General features: G+C 62.9%; 1 protein-coding gene across 5 annotated transcripts in view; it reads left to right on the forward strand.

Moving 5' to 3' along the window:
- The window catches only part of Cacna1i (calcium voltage-gated channel subunit alpha1 I), a 110,844-nt gene extending 97,697 nt beyond the window's left edge, over positions 1–13,147 (forward strand). For 4 of the 5 annotated variants that reach the window (XM_047549160.1, XM_047549157.1, XM_047549159.1 and 1 more), the window contains exons 28-37: positions 203–336; positions 911–981; positions 3,476–3,554; positions 4,126–4,247; positions 4,764–5,102; positions 5,369–5,518; positions 6,046–6,168; positions 6,894–7,059; positions 8,558–8,730; positions 9,642–13,147. In XM_047549160.1, the coding sequence (XP_047405116.1) occupies positions 203–336; positions 911–981; positions 3,476–3,554; positions 4,126–4,247; positions 4,764–5,102; positions 5,369–5,518; positions 6,046–6,168; positions 6,894–7,059; positions 8,558–8,730; positions 9,642–10,283 (1,999 nt within the window). In that variant the 3' untranslated portion in view covers positions 10,284–13,147. The remainder of the gene's footprint in view (positions 1–202; positions 337–910; positions 982–3,475; positions 3,555–4,125; positions 4,248–4,763; positions 5,103–5,368; positions 5,519–6,045; positions 6,169–6,893; positions 7,060–8,557; positions 8,731–9,641) is intronic. The other variant, XM_047549162.1, reaches the window with a different exon arrangement.
- Positions 13,148–16,169: the final 3,022 nt, after the last annotated feature.

Consider the following 16,169-nt stretch of genomic DNA (forward strand, 5'->3'; position numbering starts at 1 on the left):
AGGCCAGAGATGTTTGTTTAGCTTGGTTGACTCCTTGCTTGGGGAGCAGAGGCTATGGGTGGGTAGAGAGGGGGCTGGCCTTGGTGGCATTTGGAGGGCTGGTTGGAAAGTTGGCCACAGAGCCCAGGGGGCCACAATAGGCAGGCTCCCCCCAGCTGACTCCCCTGACTCCCACTCCTGCCCTCCTCTGCCTGCCTGTCAGGTGGAACCAGCTGGACCTGGCCATCGTGCTGCTCTCTGTCATGGGTATCACGCTGGAAGAGATTGAGATCAACGCAGCGCTGCCCATCAACCCCACCATCATCCGCATCATGCGGGTTCTGCGCATCGCCCGGGGTGAGGGGCAGTGGCTGCTAGTACAGGGAACGGGGACAAGTAGGGACAGGATGAGACTCCCCATTCCCTGGGGAGATCCCATGGGAGAGGGGTGAGGTTGGGGCAAGCGACTTGAGGGACTCTGATGAGCAGGGCAGCACAGGAGCAGGAGGTGCCCACCCAGGACCTGTGCACAGCTGCCACTGGGTCACACCCTGACCCTGTGCTCTAGCCTCAGACGGTGATGGGAGGAGCCCAGTCCAACTGGGAGCGGGTGGCCTAGCTCTAGTGGCTGCCTGGCGTTGTCCGGAGCTGTGCTGGGGACACTGGGTCCTCAGCACTTCCTCCTGCCCCTTGTCCTCCCCAGAGGTGGGGAGGGTGTACAAGACTGGCTCCCACCTGCTGGACTTCATTCCCCTGGGCCTTTAACACCCACGTCCGCACGTGCTCTGTTTGGAGCGCGGCACCCGAGGGCAGGTTCTGCTCGCGCTCCTCCCAGCCCACCCTCCTCCCGCTTACCTGCTCGCTCGGCACACGCGTGCCCTCCTGGCTGGGCTGGGCTGGGCTGAGCGGCCGGGCCGGGTGTCGCCCACAGTGCTGAAGCTGCTGAAGATGGCCACTGGAATGCGGGCCCTGCTGGACACCGTGGTGCAGGCTCTGCCCCAGGTAGGTGCCACTCAGGAGAGAAGGGAACTCCCCGTGGAGACTGTGGAAAGCCACACAGGGAGGGGACCTTTGAGCCTTACCTGGAAGGGTGGCTTGGCTGGTGGTGTGGATGGGGGGGTTCCGTCTGGCATTGCAGTAGGGGGCAGAATGAGACCCTGGCCCGGGGGGACTTTGAACAGTTAGGAAAGCCCCCTGGGATGTGGAAGGGCAGGTAGGGCCAGGGCCTCAGAGGGAGCATCTTGGTCTTCCTGGGAATTCTGCAGTTCCAGAGCCACACCCCACTTCCCTCTGACTGCTCAGGTGGCCTGTGCTGGGAGCCCGGGGGCGTTCGCTTATTCATTGTGACTTTTCCAGTCTTCAGGGCCTTTCCGCGTCTTTAGACCAAGGGGTAGCTATAGCACCCCAAAAGAATGACGAGCCAGACAGCCCCGGAAGTGGTGGCAAAGTATCGTCTGGGGTCCTGTGCCCAGGTCCCCAGTGAGTCCTCAGGCGTGGAGTGAGCTTCCTGGCGGCCTAGTTACACAGCGAGAGTGTCCGCCTCTCCTCGGGTCTGGTGGGAGAACGAGGGCAGTCGCTCAGAGATGTGCTTTTCCCTCACGAGTGGGAGATGGCAGCAGGGGGCGGGTGCAGAGCTGGGGACGTGCAGACAGGAAGTGGGTTGGAGCCACCATGCCTGGGACGGGAGCGTGGGCCCTGGGCGTGTCTTCACTTCTCCTGCCCAGCTCCCTTGTCTGTGGAAACAGCGCTTCGGCAGAGGCTGGTGCAGGTTTCCAGAGTCGAGCCGAGCCAGCTCCCAGCAGGGCCCGCTTGGGCAGTGCTGATGAGCCTCTGGAGGCGGCCAGTGTGCCCCAGCCCCCCGGCCTCCTGCTCCCGCCTCCCCTCCCCGGCGCTCTGACCCCCGAGCATCCTACCCGGCTCCCTAGGCCAGCGCTGAGCTGGCGCAGGGCATGAGGAGAGGTTCGGGAGGGCCCAGCCTCAAGTAGGAGGCACAGGATGGTCATTACGATCACATCAGCACTTTACAAGAAGCACGTGACAAATACCACATGTCCACGGGTGGGGGAGAGCTTCCCCACAACATCTGTTAGCAGACACCCAGGCTGCCATGGGGACAGGGGACATTTCCTCAGTGGTAGTGAGGTGCTGTGGAAAGGAGGCCTCAGGGAAGGATCCTCAGAGGGTTGGGCTTTGAGGAGTGAGGAAGAGTCGCGGATGAAACCAGGAACGGAATGTGCAGAGGTACCACGGGTTCCCTTCCCACACGATTGGAGTCCAAGGTTGCAAGATCAGGCTGGGAGGGGCCCTCCAGGCCAGGACAGCAGACCTTTGTTCTGAGGCGGTAAACTTGGGCATTGTCCTGCAGGGGCAGGGTGCCACAGGAGGGTCTGGGCAAGGGAGACCTTCTAGAAGGTTGCTCTGACGATCTGTGAAGAGAGTGGAAGAGAGACTGGAGGCAGGGAGGCTAGTGAGGAGGCTGCCTGGGCCATTGGGGCCCTGGGATGCTGGGATGGAGGGAGAAGACTGATGGGAAGGTGAAGGGACCCCGGTTAAGAAGCCACCAGCCCTGGGCCTGAGCAGGGCGAGAAGCTGAACCCCAGCCACACCTGATCCTTCCCAGCCGTCAGGCCTCAAGCTTCGCCTGGGAGGTGCACGCTGGTGCTTGTGTCATCAGTGAACGGAGTTTGATTTAATTAGGCAGACAGCGAGTGGAGCGGCTCGGAGGGAAGCCTCCTCGGAGCATCAGTGATTAACGGGCTCACTTTCAGCAATTAGCATGACTGCCGCCTGATCCCATTCACGCGGGCCTTCAGAGAGGCTGGGGACGGATTTCATTTCTAGGGCAGGACACGACTGAGCCTTCCCTTATCCTTAGCACGGGGTAAAGGCGGTCTCCCAGCGCGGGCCGACAGAACTGGGTTTGGAATCTGGGGCGTTTTCTCCCGCGGGAGCCGTGGGTTGGGGATGGCTGCCTTTGCGGTTTTCTGTGGCCCAGAGGCTGCGTGAGTCCTGTCCATTCCTCTCTGTGGCCTGTGCTGGCCTGCAGAGGCAAATCTAACTTCATGCGGTCCTTAGGATAGGGACTTCCCAGACCGGCAAGGGACAGTGCCAGGGACACACCTGTTATGCTTGTGCTAACAGGATATATTCATTCCTCCCAGAGGAATCCAGGCAGGCTTCGTGGAGACTCCCTGCCGGCTCCCGTCACCCTAGGGTGCTGGGTGCAAAGTAGCTAGGGGGCGTGGCCTGAGTGGGCGTGGCCTGGGATGATTCAGGGACTTTTGGGAGTGAGCCAGCCAGAGGTGGAAACAGGTAAAGGTGTGGTAAGCATTTTATTATTCTGTGCCCACGCTGCCCTGCCCACCCTCCAGGAGGTCCTGGGGACTGACAGGGACACACAGCCGGGCCTTTGGGAGTGGGCCCCCAGCTGCACCCTCCCTGGCCAGCGCCTCCTCCCCTGACGTCTGCCCACGCAGCCCTCTGCCTCTCCCCGCAGGTGGGCAACCTGGGCCTCCTCTTCATGCTGCTCTTCTTCATCTACGCTGCCCTGGGAGTGGAGCTCTTCGGGAAGCTGGGTGAGTGACCCCTGAGGCTGGCCCGGGATGGGGCCGGAGGAGGCCCTGGCAGCGTGGGGAGCCTGAGCCACCCCTCACTCTCACTGTACTGGGAGATGCCCCGGTGGGCGGAACCCAAGCTTCTAAGAGTGGCAGCCTGGTCCACGTGTGCTCCTGGCCCGAGGTGGCCCCCTAGGCCCAGTGGTCTGGTCCCCAGGGAACCTGTTGGCCCTTGCCCTTGGGCCAGTGTCCATCTTCAGCCAGCACCACCCAGCAGGCAGAGAGGCCAGGGCGAGGCAGAGGGCAGGAGGTCAGCTCCAGAAAGTGGGTTCTCTCGAGGGGCTGGCCCCCGCCCTGCCCCACCCTCTCTTTTAGCCACTGGCTCTCCGGCTAGAGGAGAAGCTGGCTGCTCCTGCCCCCGAGCCCAGCTTGCATGCCACCTCCCTAGCCTCAGCCTCTCGAGCTGGGGACCGGCTCCGTCAGTGTGCATCTCCGAGGGTCAGGGTGGAGAATCAGAGGAAGCTGGAGGTGCCGCTCAGGTCAGGCCGCGGGGGCTCTGCCTGCGGGAGGCTGAGCTCCTCTCCGCTTTCAGTCTGCAACGACGAGAACCCGTGCGAGGGCATGAGCCGGCACGCGACCTTCGAGAACTTCGGCATGGCCTTCCTCACACTCTTCCAGGTCTCCACGGGTGACAACTGGAACGGGATCATGAAGGTACTGTGGGCGGGCTCAGGACTGAGCGTGGTGCTGCTCCTGCGGGTCCGCGCTCCACGACCCCTGCACACAGGAGAGGAGCGCAGGGCCCTGAGGCGCTGAGGCAGGATGGCATCCTCCAGGGGACGTGCCTCTGAGGGCCCGGGTGGGAGGACGGGGCACAGGGAGGCCCCATCCGTCACCACAGAGGTGAGGCCCTGGCCTCCTTGGGGGGACAGACTGCAGCATGGCCCTTTGTGCTGCCCACATGGGTCTCCAGCGTGACCCCAGCAAGTGGGTGGGACATCAGGGTGACAGGGAGGAGGCAGGAGGAGCAGGCGCCTCTCAGGGGGCCCGGCAGGTGGCGAGGCCTCCTCTGCCTTGCAGGTCGGGGGTTGAGCTGATCTGAGAGCCACATGGCAGGGACAGGCCCCTGAAGAGGCCTGGATGCCCCGGCTGGCCCCTGGGGACCCGGCCGCGGTGGGCGGGGTGGGAGGGCGGCTGTCACCTGCGCGGCCCTCCTGCTCCCGCCCGCAGGACACGCTACGGGACTGCACCCAGGACGAGCGCAGCTGCCTGAGCAGCCTGCAGTTCGTGTCCCCGCTGTACTTCGTCAGCTTCGTGCTGACCGCGCAGTTCGTGCTCATCAACGTGGTGGTGGCCGTGCTCATGAAACACCTGGACGACAGCAACAAGGAGGCGCAGGAGGACGCCGAGATGGACGCCGAGATCGAGCTGGAGATGGCGCACGGCCTGGGCCCCAGCCCGAGGCCGCCCCCCAGCTCCCCGGGAGGCCCGGGCCGAGGGCCAGGAGGGGCGGGCGGCGGGGGTGACCCTGAGGGCCGCCTATGCCGGCGCTGCTACTCCCCAGCCCAGGTGGGTGGCCGCCCCAGAGGGCGCCAGGGTCCCCAGAGGGCAGGCACCACGGGCCAGGGGCGGAGGGCCTGGGGAGGCTGTGGACAGAGACCTCTGTCTTTTGGGGCCCAACCCTGCTCAGCTCCAAAAAGGAGTGACCCTGTGACAAGGGGACAGGGTCCAGGCCATGGGCACAGAGACCGGGAGGGAGCTCTGCCCCGCCCATCATAGCCCCGGGCGCCCGGCCGATAATCCCACCTGTCCCCACCCCGTCCCCGTCCGCCTAGGAGAACCTGTGGCTGGACAGCGTCTCTTTAATCATCAAGGACTCCTTGGAGGGGGAGCTGACCATCATCGACAACCTGTCCGGCTCCATCTTCCACCACTACTCCTCGCCCGCCGGCTGCGAGAAGTGTCACCATGACAAGCAGGAGGTAGCAGTAGCGGGGAAGGAAGCTGGTGCTGGTGTGGGTGCCCGGAGGCCTGTGGGGCCCTGGTGGCCGGGCAGATGGCCTCTGCCCCAGCACCCCACCCCCAGCTCCTGCTCTCCCAACTGCAGCTGGAGGCAGCCCCAGCCTCAGAGATCAGAGGGGGTGAAATCAGTGGCTGCAAGTTCCCCGGGTCTCCCGGCCCTGCGGATTCCCCTGCCTGGGACACAGTGAGCAGGAAGTCCATGCCGGGCAACAGGAGCCAGGCCAGGCTCAGCTTCTGTGGGCACTTGGTCTGGGGCAAGCAGACGGCCGTGGAGCTCACGGCCCATGGCAGCTCACCTGCCCACCAGCCCAGACAGAGAGGCCTGGCTTCCATCAGAGGTGACCCCGTGCACCTCATGGGTCACCATGCCCAGCAGGCCCATGGACCTCTCTGAACACTGCCCTCCATCCCGAGACCCTTTGCTGAGAACTCTGCTTCCCAGGCCTGCTGTGTTCCACCCAGGTGACCAAGGCACCGCCTGTCCCTGCAGGTGCAGCTGGCTGAGACAGAGGCCTTCTCCCTCAACTCAGACCGGTCCTCGTCCATCCTGCTGGGTGACGACCTGAGTCTTGAGGACCCCACGGCCTGCCCGCCTGGTCCCAAAGACAGCAAGGTGAGCAGCCTGGAGGGACGGCTGTCTGCGCCCGCGCTGCTCTCCTGCAGGATTTGGGGTGCGCAGCGGCTGGGGCCTGGCTGGCTAATTGTGCGTGACTCAGAGAAGAAGTCAGGAATAGGGTGGTTCAAGTCCATCTGCCTTGGAGGGGGCATCAGGGGGCTCCTGAGGAACTTCTGGACGGGGTCACCTCGGGCCGCAGGGCTGAGGAATGCTGGGAAGGAATGCGAGAGCCCTGGTGCTCCAGGAACAAGACCCCGTGCAGTGACCAGAAGGCAGGGATTTCGCTCCCCATTTACACATGTACAGATGGGCTCAGCAAAGGGAAGGGCCGTCCAAGGTCACGTTTACAGGGAGGCTGCTGTGGTCTCTCAACCCGTATCTGTGCCTCCACTGCCCTTGGCTTGGCTTCTGCCCTGGGCCGGGTCTGTACCTGGCACTTGGTTCCAGAAGGTGAGGAGGACTCTGAAGCCCTCGAGGATTAAGAGTCAAGGGGAGGGAGAACAGGGGACCACTAATGGCTTGGGGCTGCCTGGAGGTGGGGCCCTTTGGCTGAGAGGTTGAAGATGGCGCCTACTGAGGGTGGGGCAGGTGAGAGGAGGGCCTTCCAGGCAGCAAGGGCAGATGGAACCAGGGACAGCGCAGCAGGGCCACACAGGTGGCTGTCGCAGGCCCAGCCTCTGTCCCCCCTCCGCTTTCCTGACCTCTACCTCCCTTTCCCGCAGGGTGAGCTGGACGCGCCCGAGCCCACGCGGGTGGGGGACCTGGGCGACTGCTTCTTCCCCTTGTCCCACACGGCCGTGTCCACGGGCGCAGAGAACTTCCTGTGCGAGATGGAGGCAACCCCATTCAACCCTGTCCGGTCCTGGCTGAAACACGAGAGCAGCCAAGGTGAGGGGGGGCCCAGTCCCCCAGCCCCCCAGCCTGATCAGACCGAGGTGGTGGAGTTTGTCCTTGGCATTTTTGCCCAGACTACTATATTTAGTCCAGAAAGAACCAGATAGATATCTGGCAATGAGATGGACTCTGAGATTTGATATAATAATAATAAAGATCAAGAGCCAGATGCTACAGAGAGATGAGAGAACAATTATAATAGAAACTGGGCTAAGGGAAGCTTCATGCTGAGGTTCCTAGGAGCTGTGGTGAAAAGGGAAGCAGGTTGGTGGGCATAGTGCTTTGTTAGGCAGAAGGAAAGCTGGCTGCCTGATTATTGAGGTGTTTTTGTAGAGGCAGGGGACTGAGCTTGCCTGTCACTTGGGCTCACCTTTCCCTGTAGTCCCCTTGGAGGGTGACAGGTTCACAACACTGTCTGGGAAAGAGGGCAGAGAAGAGAAATCCAGCAGAAGAGAGACCCCAGACTCTGAGCCCACTCCAAGTCCTCTCCTGGAATGTCTGCCCTGGGTGCCTCCCAGGAGCTGGGGTAGGTGGCTTTTTCAAGGACCCTTACTAAAGCTGATAGCTTCTCTGCTGGAGAACAGAGAAGGTCAAGGTACCAAGGCCACCAGACTTCTGGAAGTAAAACTATGGGCATAGGGTCTGACCCAAGAGCCATGCTGATGAATGGAATCTCATCCCCTTAGTTAACCATTTCTATTTCCTTCTTCCTTAAATAATAAAGTGGTGTAGAACAGGAATCCCGCCTGGGGACATTCAGGCTGGACGGCCATCTGGGGTACCTATTTACATATTTCCAATCCTGCATCCATCCCCATCCTGAAAGGTGCAGAGGGACTGTGGTAGAGCCTGCTGCTGTTGCTGGTCCTTCCCAGCACACCGAAGCCCTGGGCCAGCCTCAGGCTCCCTGGCCGGGCTCGCCCCTCCGTCCCCAGCACCGCAGACTGTGGGGACCTAGCAGCTTCTGTCTGCTCGGCTCAACCAGTGCAGGCCCCAACCCAGGGCTGGGAAGAGCGGCCCTGACTGTTGTCCTAGAGAGGCCCGAGGCCTGGCCAGGTCCCGTGGGGTGTCAGGCCTGAGGGTAGCTAATGCTAGTCAGTCAGCACCTACTGTATGCTTGGTTCTTAGTGGGGACTCTGCAGCTGCTGCTTATTCACAGCCTGCTGGATGCCTCCAGGTAGACATCTGGTCCTGTTTTCAGAGGAAGAGACACAGGTCAGGCCTGGAGCCTGGTCTGCTTGGATCCTAAAGCTGTGGCTCTGCTCAGAACCTGTCTCCAGGAGTGGCTCTAGCTGGCTCAGTACTCCTTGCACTCACAGTGGGGAGACTGAGGCTCAGAGACAGGGACTTGCTGTGGCTTCAAGCCAGTTTGCTAGGTAGCCCTTCCCTGGCAGCCCAGTGAGCGCATGCTCAGCACCCCGCCTCCAGGGTCCCCTGCAGCCTGAGGCTGCCCCAGCTCCGTCTCTTCCCTCCTCTGCCCACTCTTCCCCAGACGCCTCCAGCCCACTCCTGACCATGCCTGCCGAGTTCTTCCACCCAGCTGTGTCTGCCAGCCAGAAAGGGCAGGAGAAGGGTGCTGGCGCTGGGACCCTCCCCAAGATTGCCCTGCAGGGCTCCTGGGCATCTCTGCGGTCACCAAGTGTCAACTGTACCTTCCTCCGGCAGGTATGGGCACCCCCTGGGCTCATCAGAAGGGGTTGATGGGAAGTTTTGTGGGGGTGGGGCTCTGGGTGGGTGTGGAGGTGGAGGGCAGGCCTGAGGATGGGAGGTCTGGGCGCAGGGGCCAATGACTGGCTGGAGCTATGGCTCCCATGTCACCTGGGCACACAGAAGGACTGAAGCACATAGTGCAGAGCCCGCAGACCCGTAGCTCCATTGAGGGTGGGGAGGCAGGGCCACCCCCTCTCCCATAGGGTGGTGGAGGCAGGGCTGGCAGGCACTCGGGTCATTTGTTCACTCAGGGGTGGTTGACCCTGCCTGGGTCCTGGGTGCTGAGCTGTGTGCCACAGCAGGCAACAGGCACAGTGTCCCTGCCCGAGGGCTGACGCCCGGTGTTTAGAGTGTGTGCAGTCAGGGTGCGGAGATGAATGCCTACCGAGCTAGTGTATGGGAAGGGATGCATGCTGGGAGGATGGGCACAGGCAGGGCTTGGGAGTGGAGGGCTGGAGGCCTTCCCGAGTCAGGGGGTGGGAACACGCAGCGTGGAAGGGTGGAAGGGTGGGCCTCAGGACAGGGGCTGCCTGAGCATGAGGCCCCTGGGGTGGGCCCACTTCTCCCTGGGCCCAACCCCAGATTTCTCAGAGTGAGTTGGGAGCCCCCATGAAGGGCAGGGCTGGACTGACTTGGGTTTGAGAAGATGACTCTGGCTGCCCACTGAGGGGAGACAGAGGGACAGGGTGCCCCATGCAGTGGTGACTGCCAGAGCCCCCAGAAGCTCAGGTGTGGCCGAGGGCGAAGCTGAGGGTGGGACCCGCGGGCCTCTGAGGGGTTGGAGGGGCTGTGCGCCAGAGCCAGAGGATGAGTCCCTTCCAGCTGTGGGGACTCCAAAGGCCCCAGCCCCTCCTCCCTCCCCGCAGGCCACTGTGAGTGACACGTCGCTGGACGCCAGCCCCAGCAGCTCGGCGGGCAGCCTGCAGACCACGCTGGAGGACAGCCTGACCCTGAGCGACAGTCCCCGGCGCGCGCTGGGGCCGCCCGTTCCGGCCGCGGGGCCGCGGGCTGGCCTGTCGCCCGCCACGCGCCGGCGGCTGAGCCTGCGGGGCCGCGGGCTGTTCAGCCTGCGCGGGCTGCGGGCGCACCAGCGCAGCCACAGCAGCGGGGGCTCCACCAGCCCGGGCTGCACCCTGCACGACTCCATGGACCCGTCGGACGAGGAGGGCCGCGGCGGCGCGGGCGGCGGCGGCGCGGGCAGCGAGCACTCGGAGACGCTCAGCAGCCTGTCGCTCACGTCGCTCTTCTGCCCGCCGCCCGCGCCGCCGCCGCCCGGCCTCACGCCCGCGCGCAAGTTCAGCAGCACCAGCAGCCTGGCCGCGCGCCCCGCGCCCCGCGCCGCGCTCGCCCGCGGCCTGGCGCGCAGCCCCTCGTGGGCCGCGGACCGCAGCAAGGACCCGCCGCGCCGGGCGCAGCCCGCCCCGGGCCTCGGCCCCGCGGCGCCCGAACCGCAGCCGCCGCCCGGGGAGCTGGAGGCGGCGGACGCGGCGAGCAAGAGGAAGAGATGAGGGCCGCAGGGGCCGCGCGACGCCATCGCCGCCCGCCCGCCCCGTCTCACCGTCTTTACCTCAGGAGCCAGGGAGCAGACAGCAATACTCGTCCCACCCCGGAGGCGCGGGGGCGCCCCGGCCCGGCCCGGGGTCCAGGAGGCGCCGCGGTGGTCGCGGCGCGCGCCCCCAGCGCATATACATATACATATGCAGCATAGATATACATAGACAGACATATATATTTATTTTTTTTACTGAGAGCTTATGAATTCCAGAAAGTGCTAAAGTTGGGGCGCGGGCCAGGCTGCTCAGGGGCCGGGCCCCCAGGGCAGAGGGTCCTGGCCGGGCATGGCGGCCGCGGTTTGGGCGGCTCCCTGGGTTGGGAGTAGCTGGAGAGGATTCTCCGGGCTCAGAGGCCCAGAAGAGGTGCGATTCAGGGTGCACTTTTTCCCTTTAAAGAAGAGACGCTGCTAAGATCCCCCCACCACCCAAGTGTCGGGGTGTCTGTCTTGTCCTCTGACTGTCCTGTTGTTGTGAGATCTTTTGTAGACACCCCAGAGCACACTAACCCTCTTAGTCAAATGGTTAGATGTTTTCTTTAGAAAATCAGGGGCAGGTAGACATTTTCTTAGGGCAGGGGTGGGGTAGAGGGCAGCTCCAAGGCCGGCCGGGGTCCTTGTGCCAGGTGAGGTTGTGACCTCAGTGAGCACTTTGGGGGGTAGGTTTCTGCTCCCAGGAAGGCCCTGAGCAGGGTAGCTGCTAAGAGAGGACAGGTGACAGGGGAGTGAGCAGATTTTAAGGGTCAAGTCCACCCTCCTGGTCCAGGCTGATGCCCCTGAACTGGGGCGGTTTGTTGTGTGGGGACCTGCCCTTCGCTTGGGTCCAGGCTGCAGCCGTTTCTGGAGGTTGTGATCACCCCGCCCTGAGCAGCTCTCTCCCTGCCCTAGTGGACTTCAGAGTACAGCAGGTCCCACAGGATTCTAAGTAGGGGGGCACCTGCCCAGGCCTTGGGACCAGTCCCCTCCCTGCCTTCACCTCCTTCACCCTTAAGTGGGGTCACCTGGAGACCCATATCCTCCAACTCCCTGGTGGCCCGTCCCTGGGTCTCCGTCTCACTGTCCCTAAGCTGCAGGTCAGGTTTCACTACAGTAGTGCTTCCCAAATGGGTTCTGGACGGGTGTTTTTGTTTAAATAGTTATGCATTTATTTCATTATTTATTAGGAAAAAACATAACACGTTGAACCCATGATCTCACAGGCGCACTGCTTAGGTCAAGGCTGAGTTCTGAAAAGTGAGTCGATGGAAAGTCAGTTTAAGGAAGGCGATTGGGAACGTGTCGGCAGCAGCGTCTGCGGACTCAGTGGAAACACAGCAGGGTTGGCAAAGGCGATGCTCAGCGGTCGGGGCCTTGCCTCTGCTGACATTGGCCCCGCTGTGGTGGCTTTGTCCTTGCTCCCCAACCCTCCCTTCACAGAGGTTGACTTCCCGAGGGCTGCGTCGACAGGCTCCGGGGGAACTCCAGGCTGCTGCAGGAACCCTTGGGCCTGGGTGCTGTAGCAGAGTGGGGAGGATGTGGGTGACGGGGACACTGTTGCCTGGAGGCCCTTCTTACGGCCGAGTCGCGGGGCCTCCTGTGCACTGAGGCAGCCCAGGCCCAGAGGGGAAGCTGTGAAGAAGCTGGGGTCCCTGGAAGAGCCAGTGGAGGGCAGAACCTAAACACCTAGGCTGTGCAAAGCACCCAGGGTTTCAAAGATGAGTGGTCAGGGCATCCAGCCTGACCTCCATGGGGACAGGTTCTGATGCTGCCTGACGGCCTCCGGTTTTCTGGGCCCAGCCTCTGTCCTCTTGTTTAATCTGCAGGGCAGCCCTGTGGGCGCTCCTAGCAGACTTTCCAGCATCACCTGTTCTCAGGGGCTGGCAGGGATTTCGCCTAGGCATGTCTGATATGAAGCCATCCCTTTACCCTGAACCATGTGACCCTGCAACAACAGGCACATGAGGAGGACATTCTAGGCAAAGGGACAGGCGTGAGCAGAGGCCAGGGCCAGCACAGCAGGGCATAGGAGAAGATGGGAACAGCTGGACCCAGAGGCAGAGAAGCTTGGCTCCGGAGCTGGTTCCGGGATGGTCCCTACTGCCGATTCCTGGTGTTTGGCCTCATTCCTGTGGGTGTCAGGGGACCAAGGGACCAGGAAGCTGTGAAGCACTGGCCTGAACAAGCCGAGATGGAAGTGGGTTGGGCAAACGGTCCCTCCTCCCTCTCCAACTCTGTGACCTGGGGCTGTGTCCCTCACAAAAGCACAAACTTGCCCTCCTCCACTTTGGCCTGGCTGTGGTGAGGACAGGGACCAGGTGCCAACACCCTTGAAGTTGTTTGTTTGCCAGCCTTTTTGGGGCCCCTTGGCATCTGCAGAGAGGACCTTGGGACCAGGCGGGCAGTGGCCTTCGGCCCCAGGTGGCCGGCGGAAGCAGGACCAAGCACAGTAGCAGCCTGCCTGCCCGTTCCCTGCCCCTCCTCCTGGAGCCTGCGCTCCAGCCCCTTTGCTGCGCTGTGTAAGGGCTTGAGGCCTCAGAAGCCACTGTTCAGCCCAGACACACATGACTCTTTTTGTCTTTGTGCAATAATCAATGTTCCTGGCAGAGCCAGAGCCAAGCCGGGGCCTGGGGAGGAGGCAGAGGTCACCTCCTCCAGGAAGCCCTCGGCTGGCTCGGCCACTGTGGCTGCAGCACCCCCGTCACTGTACAGTTTCTATGGTGTGAATGAACCTCCCTTCTAGTTGCTGATGGCGCTGGTCCCTGCTGGCTCAGACGGCCCAGCCGTGGAGACCAAGCGGCCACTCCAGCAGTGTTGTTTTGAATAAAACCCAGATACCTATTTAGGACTTTCTCCCTGTGTCTCGGCTCTTCTTTCCTTAGAGGGGCGTCTCCCAGGGAGAGGCGTGTGGCCCCGGGTATCAGGGACCTAGAGAGATGCCCTATGGCAGGTCCCTCTCGTGGCTGGGGTGTGAGTGGGGACCATGGGGCTGGGGAGGAGTCAGAGTGGCTCCCGTTCTCTGCTGGTGTGGCTGAGACCTAGGGTGAGGGGTCACGGGAAGCCAATCTCCTCACCTTTGGCTCTGTTTTCTGAATTCATATTAGCATCTTGGCTGCAAAAGATGAAAACCCAGTTCATATGGGCTAAAGAGTGAAAGAGAGGGGAAGCACGAAGGAGGAAGGAAGAGACAGGGAGGGAGAAAAGAAAAAGAAGGAAATAACTTAGAGACTCAAGTTATGAAAAGCACAGAGATAGGGCTGGCTTCAGGTGTGGCTGGATCAGGGACTCTGATGTGTCACTAGGATGCAGTCCCTCTCTACTTCTTGGCTGGGCTTCTGCGTTTGCTTCCCTCCTCTCCTAGAGGCCACCAGCCACCTGGGTCTGTGCACTGGCCCTGGGTGAATAAGTCTGTCCAGACGGCCTGGCACGTCCTGGGGGAGGCATCTCATTCAGCTTCACTGGGGGCTGACTGGGTTCCAGGCCATGGGGACATCATTCAGATTGGCCAGTCCTGAGTCATGAGTTCACTCTAGGATCCGGGGATGGGTGGTCTCTGTGCCACAGCCTGCAAGTAGGAGAGGGGGAAAGGCCAAGGAAGCAGATGTACGCAGACGCCGGCAGGAGGGAATGTGCTCTGGGCAGCGAGACCCAGAATTCCTTTCCTCCTGTTCACCCCCTGGGGCGGTGAGTCTCTTCCCTCCTCTTCAGCAAGAGGTCAAGGTCTGGTGACTTGAATGTCAGAGTACAGAGGCCTGTGCTCCCTGCCTGGCCTTTTGTACCTTAGGCACCTGCCTCCCTGTGGAGGCAGGTCCAGTGGCTGGACACTATGCGCTTCCCGTGTGAGGGTCTGTGGTCCCATGTGCCTGCATGTGGGTGTGCCTGCACCAACACCCGCTGGGCCATGGGTCTGTGAGACAGGCCCGCTGGGTCCGGAGAGGGATCTTCCCCTGGCATTTCAGATGAGGAAACCGAGGCAAAGCAGGCCCTTCTGCAGAGCAGGCCACGGCCCTGGTGTGAGAGCAGGCCCCTGGACCAGCGGCTCTGCGTCCCCAGCCTCCCTCCTGCGAAGCTGCTCAGGTGTGTGCCACCGCCGACGGTTCCCGGCAAGCCCCACACCTCCAGCTGTCTCTCTCCCGTCCCCTCGGGGCAGACCTGCTGGACATCTCCTGCCGGACACCTGTGTCCCTCCTGGGCCCCCGGGCTTCAGAAAGCACCTCCCTGGAGACCTGGGTGTGGCCTCGACTCCCCCGTCCCGCCCCCTTGGACACGGCCCCTCCCTGCTCTCTCCTCTGGCTGCTGTCCCCTAGGCCTTATCACCCTGCATGGCCCTGGACTGTCATGCTGCCTCCCATGTGTCCTGCCAGACCCAGGCCCTCCACCCTCTCCTTGCCCTGAGCCCACATGCTAGGCAGCCCCTCTTCTGCCTTTTGCTCCTGCACCCCATCTTGTCCTTCTGCCCCTTAGCTGCTTTGGGGTCTGGTCTTCCTCACACGGGGCCATGGTGGCACTGAGTGGTGGGATTTGTGTCCAGTGTGGGATTTGTGAGGCGGCCTCCCAGAGCTTGGCTTACGTGGCCCTCCGAGGGCCTAGCCTGGGCGGGAGCCCATGATCCCGTGGGACGGAGGAGTGGCGGGACGCAGGACGGGACAGGACGAGCGGGGCTGGGCCGTGGCTCTCTGGGCCGAGGGGGAGACAGGGCTGTAGCCTCTTCTGGAAAATGGCCCCAGCAACGCCCCACAGGACTGCCAGCTTAGGCCTGGTGCTGCGGCCAAGGCGGCAGTGTGGGCTGGACCAGAGCCACGTAGCTGGTGGACGGGAGAGGTCCAGGGGCATGGCTGGGTGGGGAGCAGACCGAGGAGAGAGGGGCGCCCAAGGCTGATGGCCGAGCCCCTGGCTTGCGCCCTGGCGCTGCACCTTCTGCTGAGCAAGGCTCTGAGCCTCCTCTGCTCCCGCCTCTGCCTGGCTGCCAGCTGAGGCTCCCCACTGTCCTGGGGACACCAGTGACCAGGGGCTTCTGGCTGCCCACCCCCTGGGCTCCTGCCCCTGCTCTGAGCTCCTGAGTCTCCTTCTCCCCTGTCACTGCTGACTCCTGTGCACCCGCGCTCTGTGGCTCACCCCGCGAGCCCTGTGGAGGTGACTGTCACCGGGACCCTGCCTTCCTTCTTGGGGCCCTCTCCTTCCTCCCCACCTTGCTCTGCAGCACCTGAGGCCAGGCCCCTCCTGGGCGGCCTTTCCCAGAGTCCAGCCTCTCCCGGGCTCTGAGGGCCTCCAGGTGCTGCTGCCCACCCACACCTCTACTCCAGCCGACTTCCCTCCTGGGCTCCAGGCCTTTCCTGGCTGTCCCCCGACTGTGCTTGGCAGCTGTGGCTCCGCCTGGCTGCCGGGTGTACAGGGCCCGCCTGGCCGAGAGACCCTCAGCTTCTTTCTTCTCCGTTACTGCGGGAGGTGGACGCTGCTGTGGGTCCTGAGCTGGCCGGCTGCTGAGGCCACCGAGAACCTGGCCGGCTGCCTGCAGCTCCTTCCCACACCGTTGAGGAGTCAGCGAGTGCCTGGTGCCTCCCTGGGCCCAGGCCTGGCTCCGCGTGACAGGGGGCCCAGCGCTCTGGCAGAGTGTCGGATCCTGTCCCAACTCTTTCCCAACTTCCTACTCCCTCTCCCACAGCGCTATCGTGTTTCCCAACTGACTGGCCACCCCAAGGACAGCGACCATGATCCCTCCCCAGGCCCAGAGTCCCGGGAAATGTCCGTTGCGTGGCTGTTTTGGAAGGAGAGGGATTGAAAACCCTCTCACTTTTCCACCTGAGGAAACAGGCTGGGGAGGTGCATGGTTTGGATCTGGAATGTCCCCAAAGCCTCACGTGTGGAGGGC

The sequence above is a fragment of the Sciurus carolinensis genome, chromosome 4 (assembly GCF_902686445.1).
Source record: "Sciurus carolinensis chromosome 4, mSciCar1.2, whole genome shotgun sequence".
Taxonomy (NCBI): domain Eukaryota; kingdom Metazoa; phylum Chordata; class Mammalia; order Rodentia; family Sciuridae; genus Sciurus; species Sciurus carolinensis.